General features: G+C 36.5%; 3 protein-coding genes and 1 long non-coding RNA gene across 13 annotated transcripts in view; 2 read left to right on the forward strand and 2 right to left on the reverse strand.

Moving 5' to 3' along the window:
- The window catches only part of LOC131536644 (uncharacterized), a 29,166-nt gene extending 23,571 nt beyond the window's left edge, over nt 1–5,595 (forward strand). For both annotated transcript variants that reach the window (XM_058769680.1, XM_058769681.1), the window contains one exon: nt 2,503–5,595. In XM_058769680.1, coding sequence (XP_058625663.1) covers nt 2,503–4,207 — 1,705 coding nt within the window. In that variant the 3' untranslated portion in view covers nt 4,208–5,595. The remainder of the gene's footprint in view (nt 1–2,502) is intronic.
- LOC131536648 (interferon-inducible GTPase 5-like) overlaps nt 1–13,735 on the reverse strand; it is a 128,916-nt gene extending 115,181 nt beyond the window's left edge. For 6 of the 9 annotated variants that reach the window (XM_058769696.1, XM_058769697.1, XM_058769694.1 and 3 more), the window contains exons 1-6: nt 13,565–13,735; nt 12,950–12,982; nt 12,555–12,828; nt 12,327–12,469; nt 7,827–7,908; nt 5,589–5,834 (exon numbers count right to left, since the gene is read on the reverse strand). The gene's annotated coding sequence lies outside the window, so the exon portion shown is untranslated. Of the gene's footprint in view, nt 1–5,588; nt 5,835–7,826; nt 7,909–12,326; nt 12,487–12,554; nt 12,829–12,949; nt 12,983–13,564 lie in introns of all 9 variants that reach the window. The other 3 variants (XM_058769690.1, XM_058769693.1, XM_058769692.1) reach the window with 3 other exon arrangements.
- A 1,257-nt stretch (nt 13,736–14,992) lies between these two features.
- On the reverse strand, nt 14,993–18,765 carry LOC131536670 (uncharacterized). The gene is made up of 3 exons (XR_009270035.1): nt 18,408–18,765; nt 17,649–17,961; nt 14,993–15,138 (listed from the first exon to the last, which is right to left on the reverse strand). It is a non-coding gene; the product is annotated as an uncharacterized LOC131536670 (long non-coding RNA).
- Nucleotides 18,766–18,896: 131 nt separating this feature from the next.
- On the forward strand, nt 18,897–22,508 carry LOC131536658 (bromodomain-containing protein DDB_G0278469-like). The gene is made up of 3 exons (XM_058769706.1): nt 18,897–19,883; nt 20,491–20,672; nt 21,751–22,508. The coding sequence occupies exons 1-3, from the start codon at nt 19,730–19,732 to the stop codon at nt 22,159–22,161; spliced, it is 747 nt and encodes a 248-aa protein (XP_058625689.1). The 5' UTR covers nt 18,897–19,729; the 3' UTR covers nt 22,162–22,508.
- Nucleotides 22,509–26,619: the final 4,111 nt, after the last annotated feature.

Genomic DNA, 26,619 nt, shown 5'->3' on the forward strand with positions numbered 1-26,619 from the left:
GTTAATTAATTGTAAATGCTCTGCTACACCGAGTGTTTCTGTTGCACGGAATGGAACTGTTGAAACTTGCGCAAAACGAAAACAAAGTTACACTAGTGGTGCACCAGCTTAAAATGTTGTGCTTATCAGAGACATATGGAGGCTACTAGATTAACTATGACAGAGGAACCAAACAGCGATCCTTTATTTCCACCAGAGAAATGACTGAAGTCGATAGTGTGGTACCATTTCGGGTACACCAAGAATGACCAGGGCGTCATTTAAATAGTGCCATAAAAATTGCTAAAGAGCTTGCCAACCTGTTCTCGCTGTGCAATAAACGATTTTAATGCACGACGTGAAGGCAAGGACCACCTGACGCGATGTTCGTTAGCTCTAACATTCTGCCCGCTTCAGAAATGAAATAGTGCGGTGAGAGAGAGAGAGAGAGAGAGCGAGAGCGAGCGAGCGAGCGTGTGTGTGAATTAGCCTACCTGCATCTGCGCGTCACTTTAAGCAATGAAGATTTGAGTTTAGTTATTTAAACAGTCATTTTACCCCCTCTTTGCTGATTAATATAATGTAGCGATCCAGTCTCTATAAGCTATTTTATTAATGAAAGTCGCTGGGCAGCGTTGACAACATGTTTCTGTCCTCCTAAATGTTTGTGTGGGCAGCTCGATCTCGATCTCACAAACCAAAATAATAGATATTTTCTCAGGCCATATGTAAAATCAGATGAATAAATATTATTAAAATGAATAAGTATGGATGACAGTTGATTACAATAATAGTTTAGTTTATTCCCCTCATTAGTAACAGTGCCCTCTGTGGGATAAAGTTAATATTAGTCTTATATTTTATCATCATTTTATATTTAGATTTATCATCCCTGTTATAGTATTATTCATAAGTCAATTTATTTTTCACCATCTTTCCAAGTTCTGTACCTCAGGTCCAAAAGAAATGTAGAAAGAATATACAAAATGAAAACACCAAATACATTTGTGATCTATCTCCATTCGTTATTTTCAAAAGGGAAATACTGACATGGATGTTTACAGAGCAGAGGTCACGTTTTTTAATTCCAATAGGAGAGATGTACTTTTTTTTTGTGCTGTATTATTGTTTACGGTGTTATTTCTGTTTCAAAATTCAGCAATCAACAACACTTTAATATCTAAAGAGTGTTTATGTGATTTTATGTTGTGAAATCAATACATGCATAATAATCGTAATAATCGTGTAACCGTGATTATTCCTCAGACTATAATCGTACCAACAAAATCTATAATCGTTGCATCCCTAGCTACATGAACCTTTTCATATAAACTAGAATAAATACAAAACTAGAGCCAAACTAAAACTGAAATGAGAAATTAGCAATAAATAGTATAGTGAATAAATGAAATAATCTTAACTAAAGGACATTTAAAGCATGTATTTCTGTACATTTCAAAATAAGGTGCATTAAAAGTCAATAAATCCTTGATTAATATGAATTAAAACGTATCACCTTGCATTTAATCTTTTAACTTTTTAAACAGTAGAGTGAGTGAATTTTTGGATATGTTAATATTAAACATATTTTAGTGAACAAAGTACCACATTTCAGCTCTCATTTTGTTAGGATTGGTACACAAAATGTTATTTTATCCTTGCTTCTAGGAAATCCTCAATCTATATGCTTTCTAACAGCTTCATGTGGCCGTAAACATTTAATTTTAACGTGGCTTTAAGCACTATGCATCATTAAAGTTTCACTTTCACCACGTAAAGCTGGTAATGTGGTGTTTACATGGATTAATCGTAATATGAGTTTACCTTACGGTCTGAACCCAGAGTCTCCATCAGTAGGAAAGCGATAAAACGAGCTTCTTCCATCCGAAGACATGTCGCATTTCGGGGCAAAGCAAAAAAAACATTGTCGAACAACAATATAAAATGCGGGAAATTATTCATTGGTTATTCTACAATTAATTGGAAAATACTGTAAATTGATAAACTGTTCGGCGTGATGACGTTGAATGTCTCCGACAGCGTCTGTAGTCCCATTTAGCAACTTGTTAGCAACCGTCTTTTTAAGAAACATAACAGTTTAAAAAATCAGGAGTGGTGTAACTGGTGTGTTTTATGTCGTAGAATAAAACGTGAAAGTATCTTGAGCTTGTGTGAACCACGGACCTTATATAAGAGATTTAACCAAAATCCCATTCAAAAAACCCATCGACTCTGGGACGATGGAAGCGGACGTGATAAAATAAAACGCACTCGCTTCCGGGTTTTCCCCTACAAAGTGACATCATAGTTACCCCACTCTGGCCCATAACCTTCTTGGCTTATGGCTAAGTGAAAAAGCTAATTTCAAACCTTGCTTAATATGTACTGATTTATTCATTTGAAAAGCTGTTGAAAAAAATACCATTAAAAGTCATAAACAACTGCCCTCAAATAGGCACTGTATATGCTAATAAATAGCTGATTGAAATAATAATGTTGATGCTAAATCAATTTTCTCTTTAGCAGATCACGTTATGATGCCACTCTAACAAAAGCAGGTCCTCCAGCACTTTACCAACTGAACACAGAAAGAAAATATTTTGATGGGATGGATAGAAAGGTCAGACGATGGACATATGGAAGAAGAGACAGAAACAAGCAGAACAAAGTCATGCTGATGATGGGAGAAACCGGCGCTGGGAAAACCACCCTCATCAACACCATGATCAACCACTTACTGGGAGTGAAGTTTGAGGATCAAGAGTTTTATCAAATCACAGAAGAAGAAAAACATGAAGATCAATCACAGTCCCAGACGTCAGAGATCACTGTTTATGAGGTGTTTGTTGAAGAAAACCCAACATCTCTGACCATCATTGACACTCCAGGATACGCAGACACTGAAGGATACGAGAAAGATGGACAGATTGCTGAGTATCTGAGCAGATTATTTTCAGATGAGGATGGGATTCATTATATTGATGCAGTGTGTTTTGTGATGAAGGCGTCTCAGAATCGACTCTCTGGAAAAGAGTTTTACATAATTCACTCAGTTCTGTCTCTGTTTGGTAGAGATATAGAGAACAACATTGTGTTTCTATTCACGCAGTCAGACGGAGGACCTCCAACAGACGCTCTCAATGCCATTAAGAAAGCAGAAATACCCTGCAGAAGAGATGAAGACAATCAACATGTTTACTTCTTGTTCAACAACCGACAGAAAGAGAAAAGAGACAAACGTTATGTGCGAGTTTTGAAATCAGCCTGGGAAATGGGAGAAGACAGCATGACTGAATTCTTCACACTCCTGGAAGAAAAGAACAGAAAAAGTGTTCAGATGACATTAGATGTTCTGAAAGAGCGAAGACGACTTGAGGCCTGTGTCTCTAATCTGATGGAGCGAATCTCTGAGAAGGAGTTAAAAACTAAAGAACTGACTCAGATTCAGGAAGCCCTCAGACAGAACAGAGACAAGATTGAGAAGTGTGAGAACTTTCTGTTTCCAGTCGAGATAGTTTTCAAAGAAAAAGTCCCCATAAGTCCTGTAAGAGTGTGGTCATGGTGGTATTTGTGGCAATTGAACAATATGGCAACCAGCTGCTCTGTCTGTCAGGAAACCTGTCATAATGAGCATGGTTGCTGGTGGGTGCCTTTCGATAAAGTTAACTTGTGTGAAGTCATGAAAAACGGCAAATGCACTGTGTGTTCTGGAAAGTGTAGTTTCCGCAAACACAAAAAAGAGAACAAAAAATATGTGACGACGACAAAGACAGTCAATATGACATTTAAAGAGCTTGAACAGAAGTATAAAAACAGTGGTGAAAAACCTAAAATCACCAATCACACAAATAAATATGAAGATACCAAACAGGAACGTGAAAGTAACATGAAAGAGTCTGAGATTAAACAAGAAATAGAAGAAAAACTGAACAGCGATCTGGAGAATAATAGAAAAGGAAAGTCTGACTTGCTGCATGAAGTTTATATGACCATCATGAATCTGTCTGAGATCGCATTAAAAGCAGACAGCGCTTCCACTCTTCAGCATCTGGATTTCTTGATTCCCAGACTGAAGGAGGAGGGAAAAGATGAATGGATAAGGAACCTGGAGGATCTGAGAAAAGCTGGAGAAGAGCCGAAAAATAAGAAGGCTTTAGATCTTGTGATGGATTTCACTGGGAAAAAATTTAACCAGTTAATGAGTTTTGTAACTAGTAAAAAAGAATGAATTCAACAAATCCAAACAATACAAGATAGAAAAAGCAGAACTGATGCTGATTCATCAATGAAAATAATTCACTTAAAAATGATTTGATAAAGTTCCATTGTGAAATTACAGAATATATTTAATCTATTCAGAAAAATTGTGAATTAGCTTACTATTCATTACTTTTTAATCATTTTAATCACTTTTTAATCAACATGTTTTAATCATTTAAGTGGTACATTTAATTGACACAAACGTTTTGAAACAGTATAAACAAGTGTCTTGGTGAATATTGTTTAATGATTTAATTTTTGGTCTTTTCAGACTGCATATACTGTTTTCTTGGATGATAAATTGCTTGTGATGTTCTTCATTTTTGAAGTCACTTTAATAAAAGCATCTGCTTAATGATTAAATGTAATATAGTTCTGGATCTTGTGCCTCTAGCAAAATAGTTTCATCTTATTAAAACGTACTGTTTGACCCCAAATGTTTATTTTTATGTATTTCTTACATCTTTCATGTGTTTTAATTCAGTTATTTCTGAGGTTGCATCTTTTTTTCTTGGAATGATATTATTAAGAATAATTAGCTATAATGCAACAAATCACATGAACATCAGATTCACTGTCTGATGTATAATGTCAAAAAAACAAGTCAAATTGTATTTATAGAGCACATTTAACACAACAGATGTTGACCCAAAGTGTTTTTTAACATTTTGAACATTACAACTGTTCTTTAACCAAGCAAAGTGTTACCAAGTCATGAGCACAGAAAACTGACCGCATCAATTCATAGATTACGCAATATAATCAACTGAAAACGTTTGTCTCATGAAGGATGGGTATTGTTAAATAATGATGTTATCAGTGAAAATTATCAATACTCTTATTGATACAACTCCCCATAATTTGGTGCAAAAAAATAAAGAAATGATAAAAAGATATGAAACAATTCAGTAGATACTTCATTATTACTTATTTGCAGAAATAAGTTAAATTGTTTCCTGAGTGTCCTGTATGAGGTACCTGCTACAAATATCTGGTGCTGATGTGCTTTAATACTGCTTCACTATCAGAAGATAAACCTAAACAATATTACAATCACCAAAGAACCATAGTTCTTGAGCTTCTCGGAAAATAAAAAGAAAATAACATTCATAAAGAGTAAAGATATGTAAAATGAACAATATAGAGATTTCTAGCATCACTCCTGTATAATTTGGCCCACCCCAAAACACATAAACAGTTTTTGTTTAGGAAAATGAGCGTGTTGATTTTCTCTGGAGAATCTGTGATCTGTGATTACTGACTGTGGAGAAGACTCTTTCAGACAGCGCTGAGGAGGCAGAGATAGGTGCTGGACGGCTGTGAGAGAAGAGGAAGAGTGTGGTTCTTACCCCAGCAGCAGAAGACAGGCTCTTCTAGGGGAAGGACAGGAGGAGACTCTTCACTCTTCATCTTGTCATGGAGGGTTGATGCAGTGTTTTGCTGTAGAACAAGGCTCCTCCTCAGCACTTGGTCTTCCTCCAAGGTTTATTGTTTTTATTATAACACATGGCAAAGGTATGAGAAAATTATGTTAAAGGTGTTCTTCCTCCTCTTTGCCGTCCTGAGCCTCTACTGTCAATATCCTTCTCTGGCAGCTGAAAGGGAGGATATCATCTTGTTAATGTTGCTAATGTATGAACACAACCAATCCGTAATCTTTTTTTTTAAAAATTTTTTTATGTTTTTCGAAAGAAATCTCTTCTGCTCACCAAGGCTATATTAATTTGATTAAATTTACAGTACAAAACATTAATATTGTAAAATATATATATATTTTTAATTTAAAATGACAGTTTTCATACCCTTTTTCTAATACACTTTCAAATGTATTTCATTCCTGTGAGGCAAAGCTGAATTTTTCAGTAGCCTTTACTCCAGTCTTCAGTGTCACATGATCACTCTCATATACTGATTTGCTGCTTAAGAAACATTTCTGATTATTATCAATCAGTGCACTTCCATGCACCTAATCACATTATTGCCTCTCTGACCAAAGTGTGCATGTGCTCGTGACGTACATGAATGACGTGAGGCACCTGCAGGGGTGCGTTTCCCAAAAGCATCGATAGCTAACTATGGTCGTTAGTTCCACTGAACTCTATTGGTAACTATGGAACTTGTGACCATAGTTGCTTTTGGGAAACGCACCCCAGATTAGAAACGATGGAGAAGAAAGCTTTGCATGTCTGGAGAGCCGAATCACTAAACTCTGTCAGCACACCAGTCTCTGCTCCTCACCCTCATCCAGCGCAGACAAACCCAGCTGAAGTGACACTGCCATCACTTTGCTATGGCGGCGAAAATGTATGGAATTCAAACATACAAACGTGTTTTGCATTAGACAAATTAAAACAGTGGCCAGTAACACACCTACTCAGTAACACACCTATTTGTGCTGAGCAGTGGGGTTATGTTATGTGAATAATGGCGGTAAAAAAATAACCACAACTCAAATAATACGAATAATGGAAATTGCATGTAAACGAGAGTGAAGAGCTTTGCTCTTGACATGTAAACATCATAATGTGATTAAGTCCTTACTCTGATTATTGGAAATAATCACATTATTTGTGCACATGTAAACGTAGTCTAGAAACAGTTGTGCTACTTAATATTTGTGTAAATCGTGATATTTTTCTTCATGATTATTTTATGAATACAAGTTCAAAACATTCAACAAAAAAAAAAACAAAGTAAAAAAAAATTAAATCAAATCTTTTGTAATGTAATAAAAGTATTTTCTATCACTTTAATTCAATTTTATGCATCCTTGCTATTAATGTCTTCCCAAAGAAAAAAAGAAAAAATCTTATTCACTCCAACCTTTTGAACCGTCGTGTAGACCAGTGTTTCCCAACCAGTGTGCCGTGACAGGTCAGGCGTGCCATGGAAGATGATCAAAAACTTCCTTCTCTATTATATTTCGTTGTTATTATTTTAAATCAGTGCAATTGGTCATCGTTATCATTAACAACAAGAGAAACTGAGTGTCCATATAGCTACAATAAACTTTATAACCTGCAAACTGATGAAAACGCGAAGCTATTAATTTACTGTCTCAGATGCGGCCGTTCTAATGATGGAGAAAACACAGATCTGTCAATCGCTCGTCAAAAACCTTGTTAACTCCATTTGAGTATGATTTTCAGAAATTAAGTGCAAGTGTCTGATCATATATAAAGCCAAAATACCAACTCTGATGACGCAATGTTTAATTATTGAGAAAAAAAAAAACCTTTCCCCCTTTCTGTTTTTTTTTTTTATTTTTTTATTTTTATAATGTCGTGGATTTTTACAGGTCAAAACTGTGCAGCGACAGAAATAAAGTTGGGAAACACTGGTGTAGACAAAAATATTGGGCAGCACAACTGTTTTCAACATTGAAAATAATCATAAATGTTTCTTGATTTCTGAAGGATCATGTGACACTGAAGACTGGAGTAATGATGCTGGAAATCCAGCTTTGATCACAGAAATAAATTATATTTTAAAATATATTTCAATCTTTTGACCAGCTGTGTACATTGCTACATTTAAATGAAAACACAACTTGTAATAAACAATACACACATTCTCAAAGGACTTACATTGTGATGATTACTTCCTTCCCTCGCTGCGGTCTTCTTCAGTCGTTCCCAGACTTCCTTATTTTTCATCTTTCCCTTGAATCTACACAAAAATAAACAAATAAAAATAATTAAACAAATAATTTTATAGACAATTTGGATAAGTCACTCGAGACTTTTTTTGATGGTGGCTACAAACTGTGAATCTTCTTTTTGAAATCTTAAGTGTTTCTCCAGCTTCTCAAGGAAAGGCAGATTCTGGGGCCATTTTCACAGAGAAAATTATCTTACTACTAGGTGTCCTAGCTATTAACAAAACTCTTAAGGGTCTACAGTAACTAAAAAGAGGGTTGAGTCATTGCATTGACTTTTTTCTTTGTTAAATTTCCACGCTGAGCATGCATTGGAGCTCTTAATATTGAACTCTCAAAGTGCACCAGATAGACGAATGTAACTTTAAAATGTACATAATTTCTTAAATGAGACCCCAGATCCCCCAGACAGAACAAGCAAAGTGATGTGGTTGTGTATGGTTTAGGAATAGGGGAGAGTCTTTACATTGGTCAAATTTAAGCCAACTCCAATATTTTTTAAACATTTAAAAATGACTAGGAGCTTGGGAGGTGCTCATAAAGGCAGTGGTTTACAATTGTGGTCCTGGGGACCCATAGCACTGCACACTTTGTATGTCTCTCTTGTTAAACACACTTGATTCAGATAATCAGCTCCTTAGGAAAGAGCTCCATGAACTAAACTAAGCTTGTGTCAGTAAAGAGAGATGTATAAAATGTGCAGTGCTGTGTGTCCCCAGGTCCAGAATTGAAAACCACTATCATAAGGTACTCTGCTCAGCTCGTAATTTTTCACATAACAAGACCATATGAACATCAACGATTTCAACAAAATTCCTCCTGACTGGGGAAAAACTAAATCTGTCACAGGCTCTGGAATTAGACTATTAATTGATATCTATCTAGCTATGAGTAACTGAATTGTGAAATCCAACTAGAGATGCATCTATCCGATACTCAGGATTGGTATCGGCTCCGATACTGGCATTTTCTGCCAGATCGGGTATCGGTCAGAGGAGACCGATCCAAATCCGTTATTGTGCATGTACTATTCTATTATTTTTAAACCCCACGAAAGGCACAAAACATTATAAAGCACCATAAAGTTTTGTGCGCTATATTCCAAGTGTTCTGAAGCTGTTCCATAGTTCAGTGTGAGGTACAGATGAATATTTAAATCACTAAATTCAAGTTCATGTAAACTCTTCTCTGCGCTGCGGCTGTCTGTCATCCTCCATTCAGCATTCAAACTGCGTGTCACGTTCGGTTACTACAGTCAAAACGATGAAACTCTCTTCAAGAGTGCACAGAAACTGAGATTTAAAACTGTTAAAAGAAAAGGCTCAAACTATCATGCAGATTTAATACACTTACACACCAATATCTCTTTTCTTTGTGCTTTGAACATTTCTATGCGTATCGCTGCGCGTTGATGCGCTGCATCATTCTGCGCACGGGTTGCACATTTGTGCCGCTACACATGACATATGAAAGCAAATAGACATATGATTATAACGATATATTTTCTGTATGTGTTTTATATACAACTCATATTTTTATAACAATAAAGGATGTTGATGACATACAACGAGTCTGCCTATTATAATCAAAATCAACTATAGATCACAATCGGAAATTATTAGTGTCACGAATCCTGTCCATGCACTTCCGTTCACTCACCAGCAGAGGTCACCTGCTCATCACATGGACTCTGGCACTGCACTACACCACTGTTGCATTTCACCAGACTACAATTCCCATCATCCATTGTACTGATCACAGCTGTCACCAATCACTCATTGCACTGATTACACAGCTGATCCCTTCAGACACGCTTTATAAGCCTTGGACTTCCTCTCTGTCATCGCTGAATATTGTATGCATTTATCACTGTTCTAGTTGTTAGCTACTCTACAGAGCCCTGTTAGTTTTCCTAGTCTTGCCTATTTCGGATTGTGTTTTCCCCTGCCTGGACTATTGCTTACATTTTGGATTACCTCTCTTGTTTAGCCCCTTTGGATACTGTTCGCCCATCGTCGACCTTCGCTTGCCCTAGGATTACTCTTTGCATTGCCTATGATATACCTGTCTGCCATTGTTCGACCCTGCCTGTTATGACCACGTCTATTATCAATAAAAGCTTGCATATGGATCCGCACGTCTCACGTCTCGTCAGCCCCGTAACAATTAGAAGCACTCGATGATGGTTTAAAGTGACTTATAAACAAACACATTAATGACTACATAAATTTTCAAGTGTAGCTTGATTCTAATTGTACCTCTAATTATATTATAGGATATTCTTGTAAGTATTAAAGATATTTGTGTTTCTGGTGTAGAACCATACTTTATTTATCAAAATTTAATGCTGTATATTGAGCAGCTGACGATGTTAAATCCATATACGAGATACACATCTGAGGAAGAATACATTGTTGGTCGGCGCCACCTAGCGTGTAGGCGTGAATTAGCACAAGGTGAACAATCGTTTCGCGCTCGATGTGAAAGCACCGTCGTCGGCGATTCGCATTGCGCTCTGTGTGGAACAGCTTAATTTCACTAAAATGTTTCACTAAATGTATAGATTTTATCAAATTATTGTGCACCCATGATTTTTCTAAAGTATCTTTTGCTGCTGAATTATCCAATAATCTAGTTTATAATAGTATTTTTGTCATAGATTATGATTATATATTTTTTCATTTGTTATTTTTCATTAAAATGAAGTTGTCTATTTAGAAGATTGTGTTTAACACACAAAAGAGCGATGATCAGGTCAACACACAGAAGTATAGAAATTCTACATTGATTTAATAAAAAAAAAAAAAAAACTGCACTGGTATCGGATCGGCAAGGCTCGAAATTGCGACCATTTTGGAGAGTGCCAAACACAAGAAATGCAGAGACAAGTGTGTGGCAAAACGTTCAGGATCATCAGGTTCAATCGTTAAGGCCTGTAAATTGTCAGGATGCTCACGTAAGGGGCTGCGATAATATCGTAACTGTTGTTTTAACGATGTGCAATTTGACATTATCGAGTATATTGCAAAAACCAAACCAAACACCTACAGATAGTGCACGCATACATGATGTGATAAAGTCCAGTAGGTTAGACTAGTGCGCGTGCGCATTTAGAGTGCTTTTTTCCACTGCGAACAGTGCCGTTTTTTCCTCCAAAAATCAGCATGATTACAAATGTGATATTGACAGTTCAATAAACAAGGAGTGAATATTAAGAGACTTACGTTTTAGACACCATATTTCCTGTTTTTGCTCCATTTCGACAACAAAAATAATTCCCAAACAAAGCCACACACTTTCACGTCTCTGAGCAACATGACGATGTTGTTTCGTTCCTGAATGAATCAACCGTTTAAATGATTCGGTTCAATCGCAGTGACTCACTTATTAACAGTGATTGATGCCACCTACTGGTGATTGTAATTTCACATTTAAAGTATCTTTTAATGTTTTTAAAATAATTTCAAATATCAGTATTCAACGTTTTATGTTTACAGTATTAAAACATTATATATGCATGTGTGACTGTAGGTTAAATGCATTCATGTCCTGCATTAAGCAGAGTGTAAATGCATCTAAATGCCACTTCAGAAATTCAAAATTCAAAAATGAATTTTGTTGATACTGATTTCATTTGCTTGATAACAGCCCAAATGTCTTATTATTCTATTTGACTGATTAAATGTAAGAATTTGACTCAAATGATGATGCACACTTTTAGAAAAAATGGCTTAATTGTGAAAATGATCATAAAAGGTAAAAATCAATTTAAACTTATTGGAAAAGATTAATTTCTATCGCTTCTGTGAACTGACCACCACACAGAATATGAAGAATATCAAAATCAGCTACCAGCACAATAACACAAGATCAGCACAATAACACAAGCAAAATATCGTCAGATATCAGATTAACTTCGGTGGTTTACGAAAGAAATCTGTCAGTGTTTCTTTTCATTTTCTCTCTTCTTCAGCCCTTTGCATTTCCCGCTGTCAAGTCAAGTCATCTTTATTTATATAGCGCTTTAAACAATACAGATTGTGTCAAAGCACTTAACAGTATCAAATTGGAGGATAGAGTGTCAGTAATGTATAATGATAAGATTAAACACTCAATTTTCTCAATTATAGCTCCCTGTCACCTGACAGCGGAAAGCAGTGACTGGGTGACTGACAGCTAATATATTAACCAATCTGCATTAAAATTAAGAATGTAAAGATGAAACCTGTTAATATATAATTTGTATTTATGGTGCTCATTAATTTTTGGTGGGTGCTCCTAAATTTTTGCTGGTGCTCCTAACTTTTTAAAGTAAAAAAAGTTAATTTCGAGCCCTGATCGGTATCGGCAGATACTCAAAATTTTCGGTATCGGATCGGTTCTGAAAAATTGCTTTTGTTGACTCCCTAAATCCAACCCTGTGGATTACCGGTCTCTCCTCCAGAGCCTTTAGTCGTGTGGGTCCAGGAAGGGTGCTTATATGTCTGGATACCGCTGCACAAATCTTTCAGCCATGAGAAATGCAGTTCCAGCATGTCTTCAAATCCAGGACAACAGAATGGTCAGGATGATCTGAAACATATAACCAACTGAAATCAATTTAAATGTATTTTGTCTTGCCTGAGTGATGCTGAAATAACCAGGTTTAGTTTTTCACCCAGGATTCGCTGCTTCCTATGGAACAGTCTTCATGATGAATGATCTCTTGATCCTTGCTGCCATCCACTTGGAGATGGTTTGGATATGTGGTTGTGTCTAAAGGGGTAATGAATCAACGTTACTAAAATACTGATAGCAGCACTATTGATCCTGTAGCTTATATCCATTTTTCAGTACTGAACAAGTCAGGAACCAAAGTAGTTAACAGTTCTTGAAACCCATCTCTACTTGTAATAGTTTTCTTGTTGCTGCTGCCCAGACTGTCTCTCCACCTGATGATTAAAAAAAAAGAAAAGAAAAAAACACTTGAATAAATGAATAAAATAGCAATGAATAAAACATTTATAATACAAGGTTGTAACAAATGAGCATCTTTTCTTATAAGCAACTCACTGAATCATTGACTCAACTGGTGGCAGTCAGGACCTAAAAAAAGTAAACCATTTGTTTATTAAAGATTTGTCGAAACTAAAGTATCAGATCTATTTGAGAATTAAACTAGCATAAAAAGCATGCATGTAAAAAACACCATTAACGAGCAGATGACACAATTTACAGGCCTGTCACTTGAGGGGGAAAGGCGGAAATTATTAATCCCACAGACACTGAACATGATTTCTGCAGCCTCGGTCTAATTAAACTTTATACAGCGGTTTAACGTTATATTCAAGTTTACAGTATGGCTAGCATGAGCATCATCGACTAGCGAACAGCAGGCAGTCAAACAAACTAATTAACTTTACTACGGTTAAAGTTTAAAGAATTTGAAAGAAAATACTGTTTATCGTGTTAAATTTCAAATAACTAAAAGAAAGGTATAAAATTTTACCTCAATGTTTTAACGGTTAACGTTACCTCAGACCGCCTCATAATTAACCGAACAGGACATTTAATAATTAAATTAAACTGGAAAACCTACAAAAAATACAAAACACTCCTCATCTTTGGTGACATCTAACGTTATATATCAGTAAAAACGATGAATACAAGTAGATTTATAGCGCTTACCTTTTCCTCCGTGTCCATCTGCTGGAAGTTGACCGTTGACGAGCACGCGCACTCTCGCGCACTGCTGGTTTAAATGTTAATTTGTCCGTGCCCTCTTTCAATAAGTCTCATTCTCAGTCATTCACAAACATGTCATTAACAATGATCACCATTTGCTGAGCAAACTATTTGGTTTTTGTTTTGTCCTTAATTTGATGACACACACACACACACACACACATATATATATATATATATATATATATATACAAATATAATAATTCATGCCATCTTTTAAATTGCTTGATGAATTCAGTATATTTCCAATTGCTAACAATTTTACGTTATAAAAGCGTTATATTTGAATGTTCTTAGAACGTTCAAAACGTCCAGTTTTTAGACGTTGTATTAACGTTCTTGTTTGGTTATAAGAACGTTATTCAAAACGTTTTAGAACGTTTCAGTCTTGTTATATTAATGTTCTAAGAATGTTATATAAAACGTTATAAGAACGTTCCACTCCCATTATACTAATGTTCTAAGAACGTTCCCGTAACGTTCTCATCAAGTTATAAAAACCGTTATATTTGAATGTTCTTAGAACGTTCAAAACGTCCAGTTTTTTAGATGTTGTATTAACGTTATTGTTTGGTTATAAGAACGTTATTAAAACGTTCCAGTCTCTCTTTATATCAATGTTCTAAGAACGTTATTAAAAACATTATTAGAACGTTCTATTTTTGTTATATTAATGTTCTAATAAGGTTATGCAAAACATTAGAATATTCCATTCTTTCATTACTTTAATGTTTAACATTATGACATATAAGATTATGCAACATTTATTTACTGTTACAGATGTTTGCCAAGTGTTCGGTAATAGTGTTATCAAACTTTAGACAATCTGGAAAAAAAAAAAAAACAATCTGGAAATAGTACAATGAAAAGCTAATAACAATTAAATATATGTGGTCAATAAAGTACATGAAAGTAAGGGAACAATGCATTGTTAATAAAGTTAAGTCTTATTATAAAGGTATTACTTGTCCAGTTCTTATAAAATAGACATTTCTTAAATTGAGTCTAGACAGGAACACAGAAATGAACAATAAAAGCAATTGAAAATATAGTCACAAGCATGGATTTAAAAACAATGTTTATGTAATCAATGACATATGTACCAAGAATCAGTTCAATACATATAAAGTGCTCTAGGAAATATTAACGTTACATACAGTACACATTAGAGTTAAAAGTTAATACATTCAGTCATGTTCTAATATAAAACAATCTAATATAATGCCTTTAAACAATAAAAAAATAAAAGCATCTTCAAGATTCAAGTTGCAGCAAAAAAACTCAAGAACCAATTAAGTGTTTTAGAACTTTAAAGCAAATTTTCAGATTTTAAAGAGAGGATTAAATTTTAAGAATTTGTGTTGTTGAATGACCTAGAAACATGTATAAAAAAATTATAATAAAAAGATGTGTGTATAAAATACAATTATTTTAAATGATTGAGTTTATGACGCCTGTCCAGGTTCAGATACTGGGCCATCAGACAGAGTAGAATCTCAAGACAATCTCGGGAGACACTGCAGGGAGAAAAGAAGACAAGAGTGTTGTATTAATGCATTGTAAGATCTAGAATAAAAGCACTGGGATGCTTCACTATATTGTACTGCATCGCTCTACATGTCTTTGCAAAATAGCTTACGAAATAGTGGTAGGGATTTTGATTCACAAAATTGTTTTTTGTTTAACATCTGTAAAATGAATATCTCTGTAGACCATTTCTGGTGGGACAAATTACTCTTTCATGTTGTGAGCAAGTCACTGAATCACTGACAAGGAATCCCTCATAACATGAATGCTAACAATTACGATTTGTTCACCTATTGCACCACCAGTTCACTTTGTGCTTGGATCCAACAATTTAGTTGTAATGGGCAGAAAAGCAATTAATCATATTTTTAATGAAATCTTTGTCTTAGTTTAGTGTTGTCAAAAGTACCGGTACTTTGGTACCAAGCCGATACTGACATTTTAAAGGGGTCATATGATGCGATTTCAAGTTTTCCTTTCTCTTTGGAGTGTTACAAGCTGTTCATGCATAGATAAGATCCCCGAAGTTGCAAAGACTAAAGTCTAAAAACCAAAGAGATTATAAAAGTTAAGACTTATCCACGCCCCCCTAAAACGGCTCATTTAAACATGCCCCCACGTCTACATCACGGTGTGGGGAAATTTTCATAATACCGCCCAAATTTTTACGCAAAGAAAGGGGCTGTGATTTTTATTCTTGCTCCATGTCGTGGAGACGCTGTGTTTCGTTGTGAAAGCGAAACTACTGTGTTTGGGCTTCCAAAAGAGGACACAACTAGAAATCAGTGGTTAAGTTGCATTTACAACACTGTTCCAGAACAGTTCAACCCAAATATTCAAGTGTGTGCAGTGCAATTTACGGAGGACCATTTCCTGATGCTGGGAGAGAGTAGCCTTGCTTGCTGGCCTCCACAAAGGCTGTTTCTATAAAGTGGGGCAATTCCAACTTTGCAAGGACAGTCTGGCGCTTCTGACTCACAGCCTGTAAGTACGTTTCTGCTACTGACAATTCAAACGCGAGTTCTGAGCAGTGTAGAGTAGTGCTAGTTGTTTGTCATTTCTCCGATCACAAATGCAGACATGGGGCCTCATTTATAAAGCGTGCGTACGCACAGATTTGATCTTAGAGTGTGCGTTCGCTTAAATCCACGCCAGCGCTCATATTTATAAAAACGGTCTTCGACGTGGAAAAGTGCTTAGCGTCACGTCAGGGTCCGAGCAGACGACGCACTTTTATTGTCGGAGTAATGCAGATTTTTCAAATGTAAGCTGTTTTGCAGGTCGCTGTTCTAAATTATGATGATTGGTGATATTTTATGTTAATGATAATAATTAGGAGTCGTTTACAAGGCAGAGCTGAAACCATTCAATTGCGCGCAAGTTCAAGATAATTTGCAATTCATAGATTTCACATCTGAAAGAGGCGCGTACGCTCGTTTTCTGTTCGTACGTTCATTCTATGAATCGCACATACGCATTTCTGAGAAACGATCGTAATATCAAATTTAGGACAGGTTTCTGCGCAACATTTTATAAATGAGGCCCATGGTCATGTTTACGCGGCGCGATGCAACACGACACGTAAAAAGACAGTATAAGTCATTATAATCAGTAATTATGTCCCCACTGGATGCAACAAATGCCTTGTTTATAATGGGTTTAATTGTTTTAGTCTCGTCTCGCCGGGAAAAGCCATCACAATACGGTAAGGGGTGTAACTTTCCATCTCACGCTTGAGGTATTCGGCCAATCACAATGCATCGGATAGCTGGCCAATCAGAGCATGCCTCGCTTCTCAGAACGATGAGCTTTGTAAAATTTGATGCGTTTCTGAAAGACGGAGCATAGAGGAGCAACAATAATGTACAGTATGTGGAAAATAATGTGTTTTATGAACCACGTAAACACAATGCATTACACCAAATACGCAAAATAATGTTCTTTTTAGCAACGTCATATATGACCCCCTTAAAAATGCAACAATACCAGCCTTTCTCCAGGACCAGTAGTACAATTTGGTAAACAATATTTGAAGTCTACATGCCGTTTTCATGTTTTAATATTATCATAATTAACTAATTTCTTCTTTTTTTCCCTTCAAAAACAAAAAAGTTTTTACTATGGTATCGAAATTGGTGTCAAGCATCATGAAATTTCACTGGTGTTGGACTACTGAAATTTTGGTACAACCATTTACAATCAACAACATGTATAACAGTTGAAATGTTTGTTATACTATGTAAGATATTAACTTGGAAATAAAATGTTACAAATTTAATACAAAATAAACACTGAACACTATGTATATCCGTTTTACATGTTTTCACAGACAAATTAGAATATCACTTAAGTAATAACTTGAATGAATGAATGTGCTACACTGACTTAATTGACTTGTCTACCCATAAGCTTGAGTTTACATGTATTAACATCACTCTTAATCTTTCACTGGTTTGCATCTCATTAACTATACACTGATTCAAAACAGAAAGACACCAACCTGTGATAAGACTGATCTCGATGCGGTGCAAATTTGAAAGTTTCAGATATCAGCTCCTCAAAGACGTTCTCCAAAACTGTGTTGACAGGCATCTAAAAAGTCTCAAACACTCACACAAATTGACTCGACCACACTGATTAAAGCCATACTTCTCTTCAATGTCCTACATCTTTTCCTGAGCTGACAACATATGTTATCCTAGGGCTGAATGATTCATCAAAACCAAAACGTGAGATACTTCTGTCCTCATAAAAAGGGTAAAAATGATCATACCAGTCCTGGTCAGACTCCATGAGTGATTGTTGAAATACCACTGTCAAATACAAGACAATACAAGAAAAAACAAATTAGAAACTGTGAAAAATAACAGGTTAATTTATTGATGAAACATAGCACTGACGCAGCAGAAAACTTCAATATCTATTAACTATTGATAAAATATACATTGAGATACCACTGCTGTTTTTACTGAACACTTGATATCAAAGTCCACTTAAATTGACAAAATTCATTTGAAATGAAATTGGCAAATTATTTTAGTTGTTCATAATTATTTATAAGTAATTAATCATGTTTACTATAACATTTGTACAAAATTAATAATGATCTAGGGTTGCATTTTAAACATTTTAACAAACTGTTATATTACCACAGTTGGTGTTACTATAGGCACTGGGTTTTATAATAAGAAATCCCAAATGTAAGAACATTTCTGATTTCTATGATCTAAAACCATGTGGGCAGATTATTTGTCTATACCTGCTCTCTCCTCATCTCCATCACTGTTTATTTTTCTCTGTCTCTTCCTCTCCTAAAACTGAGCTTCTGATTCTCCTGTCAGTGAAGTAAACATAAGGTCAAATGATATGTTTCACATATCATAATTTCCCGAAAATCTTGGTAACTAAGTGTATTAAATTAAGTCATGATATGTGCACTTGCATTATTAATCTTACTCGTAATGTTTTTTTTGCACCCTCACATTGACAGAACGAATTATTAGCCTACATTATACATCACGAAAATATAGGCCTATATTAAATTTAAAAACGGCGAAATTAGAATGTATTAGTTTGTAAACCTGATGTTTAACATTTATATTTAGTGAACATAAATATTTAGTGAACATCTTATCTCGCTAACTGAAAAGACCTCGAAGCCCGCCTTCTTTGATTTGATTGACGCGCGGCGCACGTACGTTCCAAAGCCACGCCCACCTTTCCACGCTACACGTAGAGATGGGGCGAATTCCAAACGGCTTTTTTCCCCTTGAAGGGCACTTCACGAAGGGGACGCCATTTGTAGGGACGTTCCAAACGAAAGTGAGAAACTGATTCCCTTCACGAAGGGCCCTTCCAGAAGTCCGTTAGCGAAGGGAACATGCCATGGTCACTTCATGGAAGTGATTTCCGTTTGTGATCATGTGATCTTCACTTAGGAGATCTTGCGATGCATTTTAAAGCAAGGTTGGGGTTTATTTTGACTTTACATACAAACGTAAGTAGAATAAGCTAATTAAATTTTTCTTTATTTTTATGTAATACAAAATATTTTCGTCAGTGATAAAAATATGTTTTAAGACTGTATTGTTAGCAAGTTTAAGCAAGTTTAGTTTGAAAAAGTTTAATAGTAAATAAGACACAGTTAGACAATATTTGAATAAAATAATAACAATAAGAAGAAATATTTATTTGCAAAAATTGTTGGAGCGCTGAATGCTGCACGCACTCACAGCGTTGTCAAGGTAACATTGTCCATCATTCCCTTCACCAAGAGAGTTCCAAACGCTTATACGAGACCGTAATGCCCTGCACCCTTTAAGGCCAATTCACACCGCACAGACAAACGCCAACAAACTAGTCTGTTGGAGTTTGTTGGATCAGTGTGTTACCCCTGTTGGCGTTGGTTGGAGTTTGTTTTCACCCGACTGAACATGCTTAATCGGCGTTTGTTGGTCGTGGAATGTCTGAGGATTTTCCAACAAACTACAACAAACTCTGACGTGCCACGAACCGTTGCCATGACGACGCGGCAGGACTGCTAGTAGGTTCTGTGCTGGGCGGGCTTAGCGTTATCCTAAAATGGCAGGTTTCTGGACAAATCAAAAAGAAGAACATTTACTTGATCTTTGGGAGGAGAGGCCGGAGCTTTACGCAGTGGGTATGGCCGAGTATACCAACCGCAACGCGAGGGGGAATGCGATCATGTCGATTGCTACAGCGCTTGGGATTTCAGGTTAGTGTTTTTACGTTTTGCCTTACTTTAATTATAATACAACGAAAATATACGTTAATATATTATTATTATTATTATTATAAACCTGCCTGACACGTATGTAGTTGTAGTTATCTATAGCGTTTCAATGAAACGTTAGTGTGTTCCTAGCAAATGGTTACAAAGTTATTTGGTGAACGGGCTTGCGCTGAAAATGCTACAAAGTAATGTTAACTGTGTTTATTGATGTTTTTGCAGCTTGCTCAGTCTGAATTTAAACTCGCTACAAACGCCCTTCTGTCATTTTATATTAGTATTCTAATAATGTTGACAATATGAGCCAATTATGTAACGTTAGATAATTATAGTTATTTACAATTCAAAAAGGTTGTTTTTTTGTTTTTGTTTTTTTTTTGCCCTGTATCGAATATTAATGTCCTTTGTCAATCACTGTTTAAGCCATGAACTGCACTAGCTACTTGTAGTTGTTTCCAGAGATGTAACATAGGCTTTTTGATGCTGTGTGCCTAAAAAAAAAAAATCTCATGTGCAAAACAAATATAATGAAAGCAATCTCTGGCATTCATTCCACATTACCGTATCATCTTTAATTGTTTGTGTTTCACAGAAGCTGAGGTAAAGAAGAAAATGGACAGTATGAGGACACAGTACAGCAGATACCTGAAACCACCTCCCTCTGGTAGTGGAGGACATCACACTCCAAGGCAGGAATGGTTTTTGAGGAGACTTAAGTTTTTAGAGCTGCACATGAAAAAAAGACCCTCGACATCAAACCTTGATGTTCAAAATGTGAGTTTATTTACATATTTTTATTTATTTATTTAATAATTTTTTTAATGATTTAATACAAATATTTACAGCAATTTCGCTCACCTCTCAGAAATATACTATTAACTTATGTTTAAAAAAATTATTTAATTTAAATGATTCATATAAAATATACAGCTCTCATATTTTACAGTTAATTTCAGTTTACTATTGGTTTACATTTTATGTACATGTGGAAATGATTTACTATATTCTATCCCATTGCCAAGGAACAGCTCCTGCCTCTGAGTTAAAGTACCCCATTAGCCTTTCCCTGTTTTGTTTGGCCTCGCTACGTGCATTTGTGGACCTTGGCAATGCTGCCTGTTCCAGGGGAGGGTCCTGTCTCCAGGTTTCTTGACCATCCTGATCAGTCATTCCACACAGATAAGCATTGCCACATTCATCACGTAAATAGTTGTGAAGGGCACATGATGCAAGAACAATAACCTCCACAGCATCTGGATCTAGGTTAATTGTGGTTAAAAAAACTCTAAATCTGTTTGCAAAGATGCCAAAGGTGTTTTCAACAATACGGCGGGCACGGGATAGCCGGTAGTTGAAGACTCTCTGTTCTCTGGAAAGCCCTCTCCTGGCAAAAGGCTTCATTAAGTATGATTTCAGAGGAAAAGCTTCATCTGCCACAACAAAAAAGGGCATTGTCATGTCTGTCCCTGGCAGTGGAGTAGGTTGGGGAATGTTTGCAGCTCTCTGCTCTAGAGATTCTTGCAGTGTTGACCCTCTAAATACTCCACCATCCGACACCCTTCCATTACACCCTACATCAACATAAAGAAATCTATAATTGCTGTCAACCAAAGCCATCATAACAATCGAATTAAAGTGTTTATAATTGAAGAACTGTGCTCCGCAGTGAGGGGGGGGTCTAATCCGTATATGTTTCCCGTCCAAAGCCCCTAAGCAATTGGGAAATTTTGCAGTGGTTTGGAAACCTTCGGATACTTTTTTCCACTCATCTGCTGTTGTGGGGCACTGGAAAAGAGAATAATACATTTGTAAATAATCCATGAATTAACCATTTTTAAACAATATTTTATAGGACTCTACTTCTTCACTTGAGGAGGTGGAAAGTGAAGACAGAGGTGATGATAAAGAGCAGGAGAAAGAAGAGGAAGAACAAGAGATGGAAGAAGAGCAGGAAGAGGTCCAGCCTAAAGAAAAAAAAAGGCAACGGAAAAGAAAATATTCATCTGATCCTGCTCAAGCCCAAGACCTTGCCATTCTTGGGGCAATAAATCAAACCCTAAAAGTCCTTACAGAGAAACACCAGAATCTGCAGCCACCCAAGAATGATGGCATACATGCATTTTGTCAGTATATAGAGCATCAATTAAAATCAATAGAAGACCCACACCACCTACAATATATACAATTTCAGATACATCAGATATTATTGTCCCCTCGCCCTTCTTCAAGCCAATATGCAGCTACATATTTACATCCGCTATAGTCAATTAATTACTTAATTGCATATAAATATTCTTCCTTTTTTTAATACTGGTATAGGTCTCACTCTGTTTGTTCTGTATGTTTGTTCATTTTAATAATTTTTGTATTTTAAGTTTTTCCAGTTCTCACAGTGATTTAAAGTGAGGATTTAAAATAGTAATTGACACAAATAAAGAATCACAATTTTAAAGTATTGTTTTTATTATTGTCTCATTGCAAAAAAAAAAAAAAAAAATTTTTTTTCCCCCAGCCATATATAAAAACTGAAAGAAATTATCTTAATAGCAGAAAGGAGTCTACCATTTGATAACAGCTTGAGAAGTCTTTATAAGCAGATCAAGATATATAGCAAACAACATTAATCTCTGATTAACATTAAACAGCATTAATCTATGTGCATAGTGTACCTTGATAAAAATAAAATTAACCATGTTTTAATTATAGTAAAACTTTTGTCTGTATGATTTATTATTGGCGTATTGATTAACATTTGTACAACCAGAGTTTTACTACAAAACCCATGGTTAAACTATGGTTTTTGTAGCAAAATCATTTATTAATTTGTGGTTACCATGGTGGTACTACAATAAACTTTTTTTTTTCCATAAGGGTAGCACTAACCCTATTATTTGAACTATATAGCGCTGACAGCACTGGCTTTGTTCAGCACCACCTGACCGGACAGTTCCCATTGACGATGCGCATACTTCGTGTAAAGTGAGAATCACAGAACGGATACCCACATATTCTTTGCAATAAGGTAATTATAAATCAACACATTAATTAAACCAAAGTGGTGAGGATCAGAATGCATACCTTAAGATGCCTTTCTTTGAGAACCTGATAGATGGCTCTACATGTGTCGGGAATAAGTTTGCTTAAAGTTGAGCATCCAATGCGAAAAGCTTAATGCAGACTACGAAAGGATTCTCCTGTGAATAAAACAAAGAAAAAGCTTTTAGAACTGCAATATTGAAAGTTTCAACCCATATCGTGTATACAGTAATTATCAACACTGATAATTATTTAAACGGATTGAAGTAAAAGCATAGGCCATTACCTGTTGCCAAGAAGCGAAGAGTTATCATTAGGCGTTCACCAGGTGAAATGGAATCTCGGAAATTTGTATTTCGCCTTTGAATGATTGGTGTCACCATCTGAAGTAAATTCTTAAACTGATTAGGGACCATCCGAGCAAAATTTTGATAGCTTTGTAAATCTTGCGACTGTAGTTCTCTGCATAGATTCAAATAGGCGCCCCGTCTTCCCCGTTGCAGCAACCACGGCTTCACCCACAGCCTCTTTCGTTTTATTCGCCGTCTTTTCATGCGAAGGATGACACGCAAAGACATTAATAAGAGTAAAATTTTAATTGTGGATAGATCGTCCATTTTCTCCCCAGTCAGTGCGAGTTGGTCGGTGTCTGTTGGTGCAGTGTGAACATGACCGTTATTTTTCATAAGATTCTAAATCCAACAGCCAATTTGAGCCAACTTGTTTGTTGGAGTTTGTTGGCGTTTGTCTGTGCGGTGTGAATTGGCCTTTAGACTCAATCAGACTTCCCTTCTATGTACTATGTACTAACCCATTCAAACTCATCTATCTCTCTCTCTATCTATCCTAGCGAAATGCTAATCATGCTAATGACAGGCTAGTCACTTGCTAATCATGCTAGTGACATGCTAGTCACTTGCTAATCATGCTAGCAACATCCTAGTAACATGCTAATCATGCTAGAAACATGTTAGCGACATGCTAGTTGCATGCTAATCATGCTAGAAACATGCTAGCGACATGCTAGTCACTTGCTAATCATGCTAGAAACATGCTAATAATGCTAACAACATGCTAGTAACATGCTAATCATGCTAGAAACATGCTAGCGACATGTTAGTCACTTGCTAATCATGCTAGCAACATGCTAGTAACATGCTAGAAACATGCTAGCGACATGCTAGTAACTTGCTAGTCATCCTAGCAACATGCTAGTCGCATGCTAATCATGCTAGAAACATGCTAGCGACATGCTAATAATGCTAGCAACTTGTTAATCATGCTAGCAACATGCTAGTCACTTGCTAATCATGCTAACAACATTCTAGTAACACCTTAGCAACCACTCCAGGTACCCTAGCAACCGCATAGCAACTCCTTAACAACCACCCCGGGTACCCTAGCAACCGCCTAGCAACACCTTAGCAACCACCCCGGGTACTCTAGCAACACCCTAGCAACCACTCCGGTACCTTAGCAACCACCTAGCAACACCCTAGCAACCACCCCGGGTACCCTAGCAACCGCCTAGCAACACCTTAGCAACCACCCCGGGTACCTTAGCAACCGCCTAGCAACACCCTAGCAACCACCCCGGGTACCCTAGCAACCGCCTAGCAACCACCCCAGGTACTCTAGCAACACCCTAGCAACCACCCCGGGTACCTTAGCAACCACCTAGCAACACCCTAGCAACCACCCCGGGTACCTTAGCAACCGCGTAGCAACACCCTAGCAACCACCCCGGGTACCCTAGCAACCGCCTAGCAACACCTTAGCAACCACCCCGGGTACCTTAGCAACCACCTAGCAACACCCTAGCATCCACTCCGGGTACTCTAGCAACACCCTAGCAACCACCCCAAGTTCCCTAGCAACCGCATAGCAATACCTTAGCAACTGCCCCAGGAGCCTTAGCAACAGCATAGCAACACCTTAGCAACCACACTGGGTACCTTAGCAACCGCATAGCAACACCTTAGTAACCACCAAAGTTAGCCTAGCAACCATCATAGCAACCACTCTGAGGTCCTTCCATCTATCTATATATCAAACTTTAAGCTTTTAAAACTACTTTAAACTTCAAACTATTTCAGACTGAAACCCATCAAACTTAAAACTTTTAACATTTTTCAAACTTAAACTTTTTAAACTTCTTAAACTTTTTTTAAACTTTTCAAACTTTCTGGTCCGTCTTTCTCAAGCCAACTTAAAGTTTGTCTCGACGAACTTTCCTATCTAGTTATTAGTGGTGCTTGCCAAAGGCAAGGCATCACTATTGTTATCTTGCATACTTATTAAGTTGGCTTGAGAAAGCCAACTTACTGAAATGCTATTTAAACTTCTTATTAAGTTGGCTTGAAACAGACAACTTACTGATCTACTATATAAACTTATTATTATTCTTCTGAGCCAAAATTTTAATTGTATCCCCTCCTAGAGCTTTCAAGCTAGAACCACCAAACTCGGCCCAGACCTTCAGACTGGTCTGACTCGGGTTGCTATATCTCTTCAGACTGATCCGACTTACAGTTTTCCTAAAAATGAGGATTAAAACTGCGAAAAATCCCATAGACTTACATTGACGGAATGTTCAAATGAGCCAAGACCTTGCAAGCTCCAACTGACAAACATTCAAATGTAAACACACTGAAGCCCATTAGACTCAATCAAGCTTCCCTTCTATGTACTATTTCCAACCCATTCAAACTCATATAAGCTTCCGCTCTATCTAATACTATTATTTCTAATCTATCTAATCATGCTAGCAACATGCTAGTAACATGCTAATCATGCTTGAAACATGCTAACATCATGCTACTAACTTGCTAATCATGCTAACAACATGCTAGTAACTTGCTAATCATGCTTGAAACATGCTAACATCATGCTAGCAACATGCTAGTAACATGCTAAACATGCTAGAATCATGCTAGCAACATGTGAATCATGCTTGAAACATGCTAACATCATGCTAGTAACTTGCTAATCATGCTTGAAACATGTTAACATAATGCTAGTAACTTGATAATCATGCTAGCAACATGCTAGTAACATGTTAATCATGCTAGAAACACGTTAGTAACTTGCTAATCATGCTAACAACATGTTAGTAACTTGCTAATCATGCTAGAATAATGCTAGTAACATGCTAATCATGTTAAAGACATGATGGTAACTTTGCTAGTCATGCTAGAAACATGCTAGCAACATGCTAGTAACTTGCTAATCATGCTAACAACATGCTAGTAACTTGCTAATCATGCTAGTAACATGCTAATCATGTTAAAGACATGATGGTAACTTTGCTAATCATGCTAGAAACATGCTAGTAACTTGCTAATCATGCTAACAACCTGCTAGTAACATGCTAATCATGCTATCAACGTACTAGCAACTTGCTAATCATGCTAGCAACACGCTAGTAACTTGCTAATCATGCTAACAACACGGTAGTAACTTGCTAATCATGCTAGAATCATGCTAGAATCATGCTAGTAACATGCTAATCATGTTAAAGACATGATGGTAACTTTGCTAATCATGCTAGAAACATGCTAGCAACACGCTAGTAACTTGCTAATTATGCTAACAACACGCTAGTAACTTGCTAATCATGCTAGATACCTGCTGTAACTTGCTAATCATGCTAAGAACATGCTAATCATGTTAAAGACATGATGGT

The sequence above is a fragment of the Onychostoma macrolepis genome, chromosome 03 (genome assembly GCF_012432095.1).
Source record: "Onychostoma macrolepis isolate SWU-2019 chromosome 03, ASM1243209v1, whole genome shotgun sequence".
In the NCBI taxonomy this organism is placed as follows: Eukaryota; Metazoa; Chordata; class Actinopteri; order Cypriniformes; family Cyprinidae; genus Onychostoma; species Onychostoma macrolepis.

Excerpts from the sequence above, each read along its gene's own strand:
- LOC131536658 (XM_058769706.1), top strand. The coding sequence starts at position 19,730 with ATGGCAGGTTTCTGGACAAATCAAAAAGAAGAACATTTACTTGATCTT. Across the intron at positions 19,884-20,490 it reads TACAGCGCTTGGGATTTCAG|AAGCTGAGGTAAAGAAGAAA; the intron begins GTTAGTGTTTTT and ends TGTGTTTCACAG. Across the intron at positions 20,673-21,750 it reads CAAACCTTGATGTTCAAAAT|GACTCTACTTCTTCACTTGA; the intron begins GTGAGTTTATTT and ends AATATTTTATAG.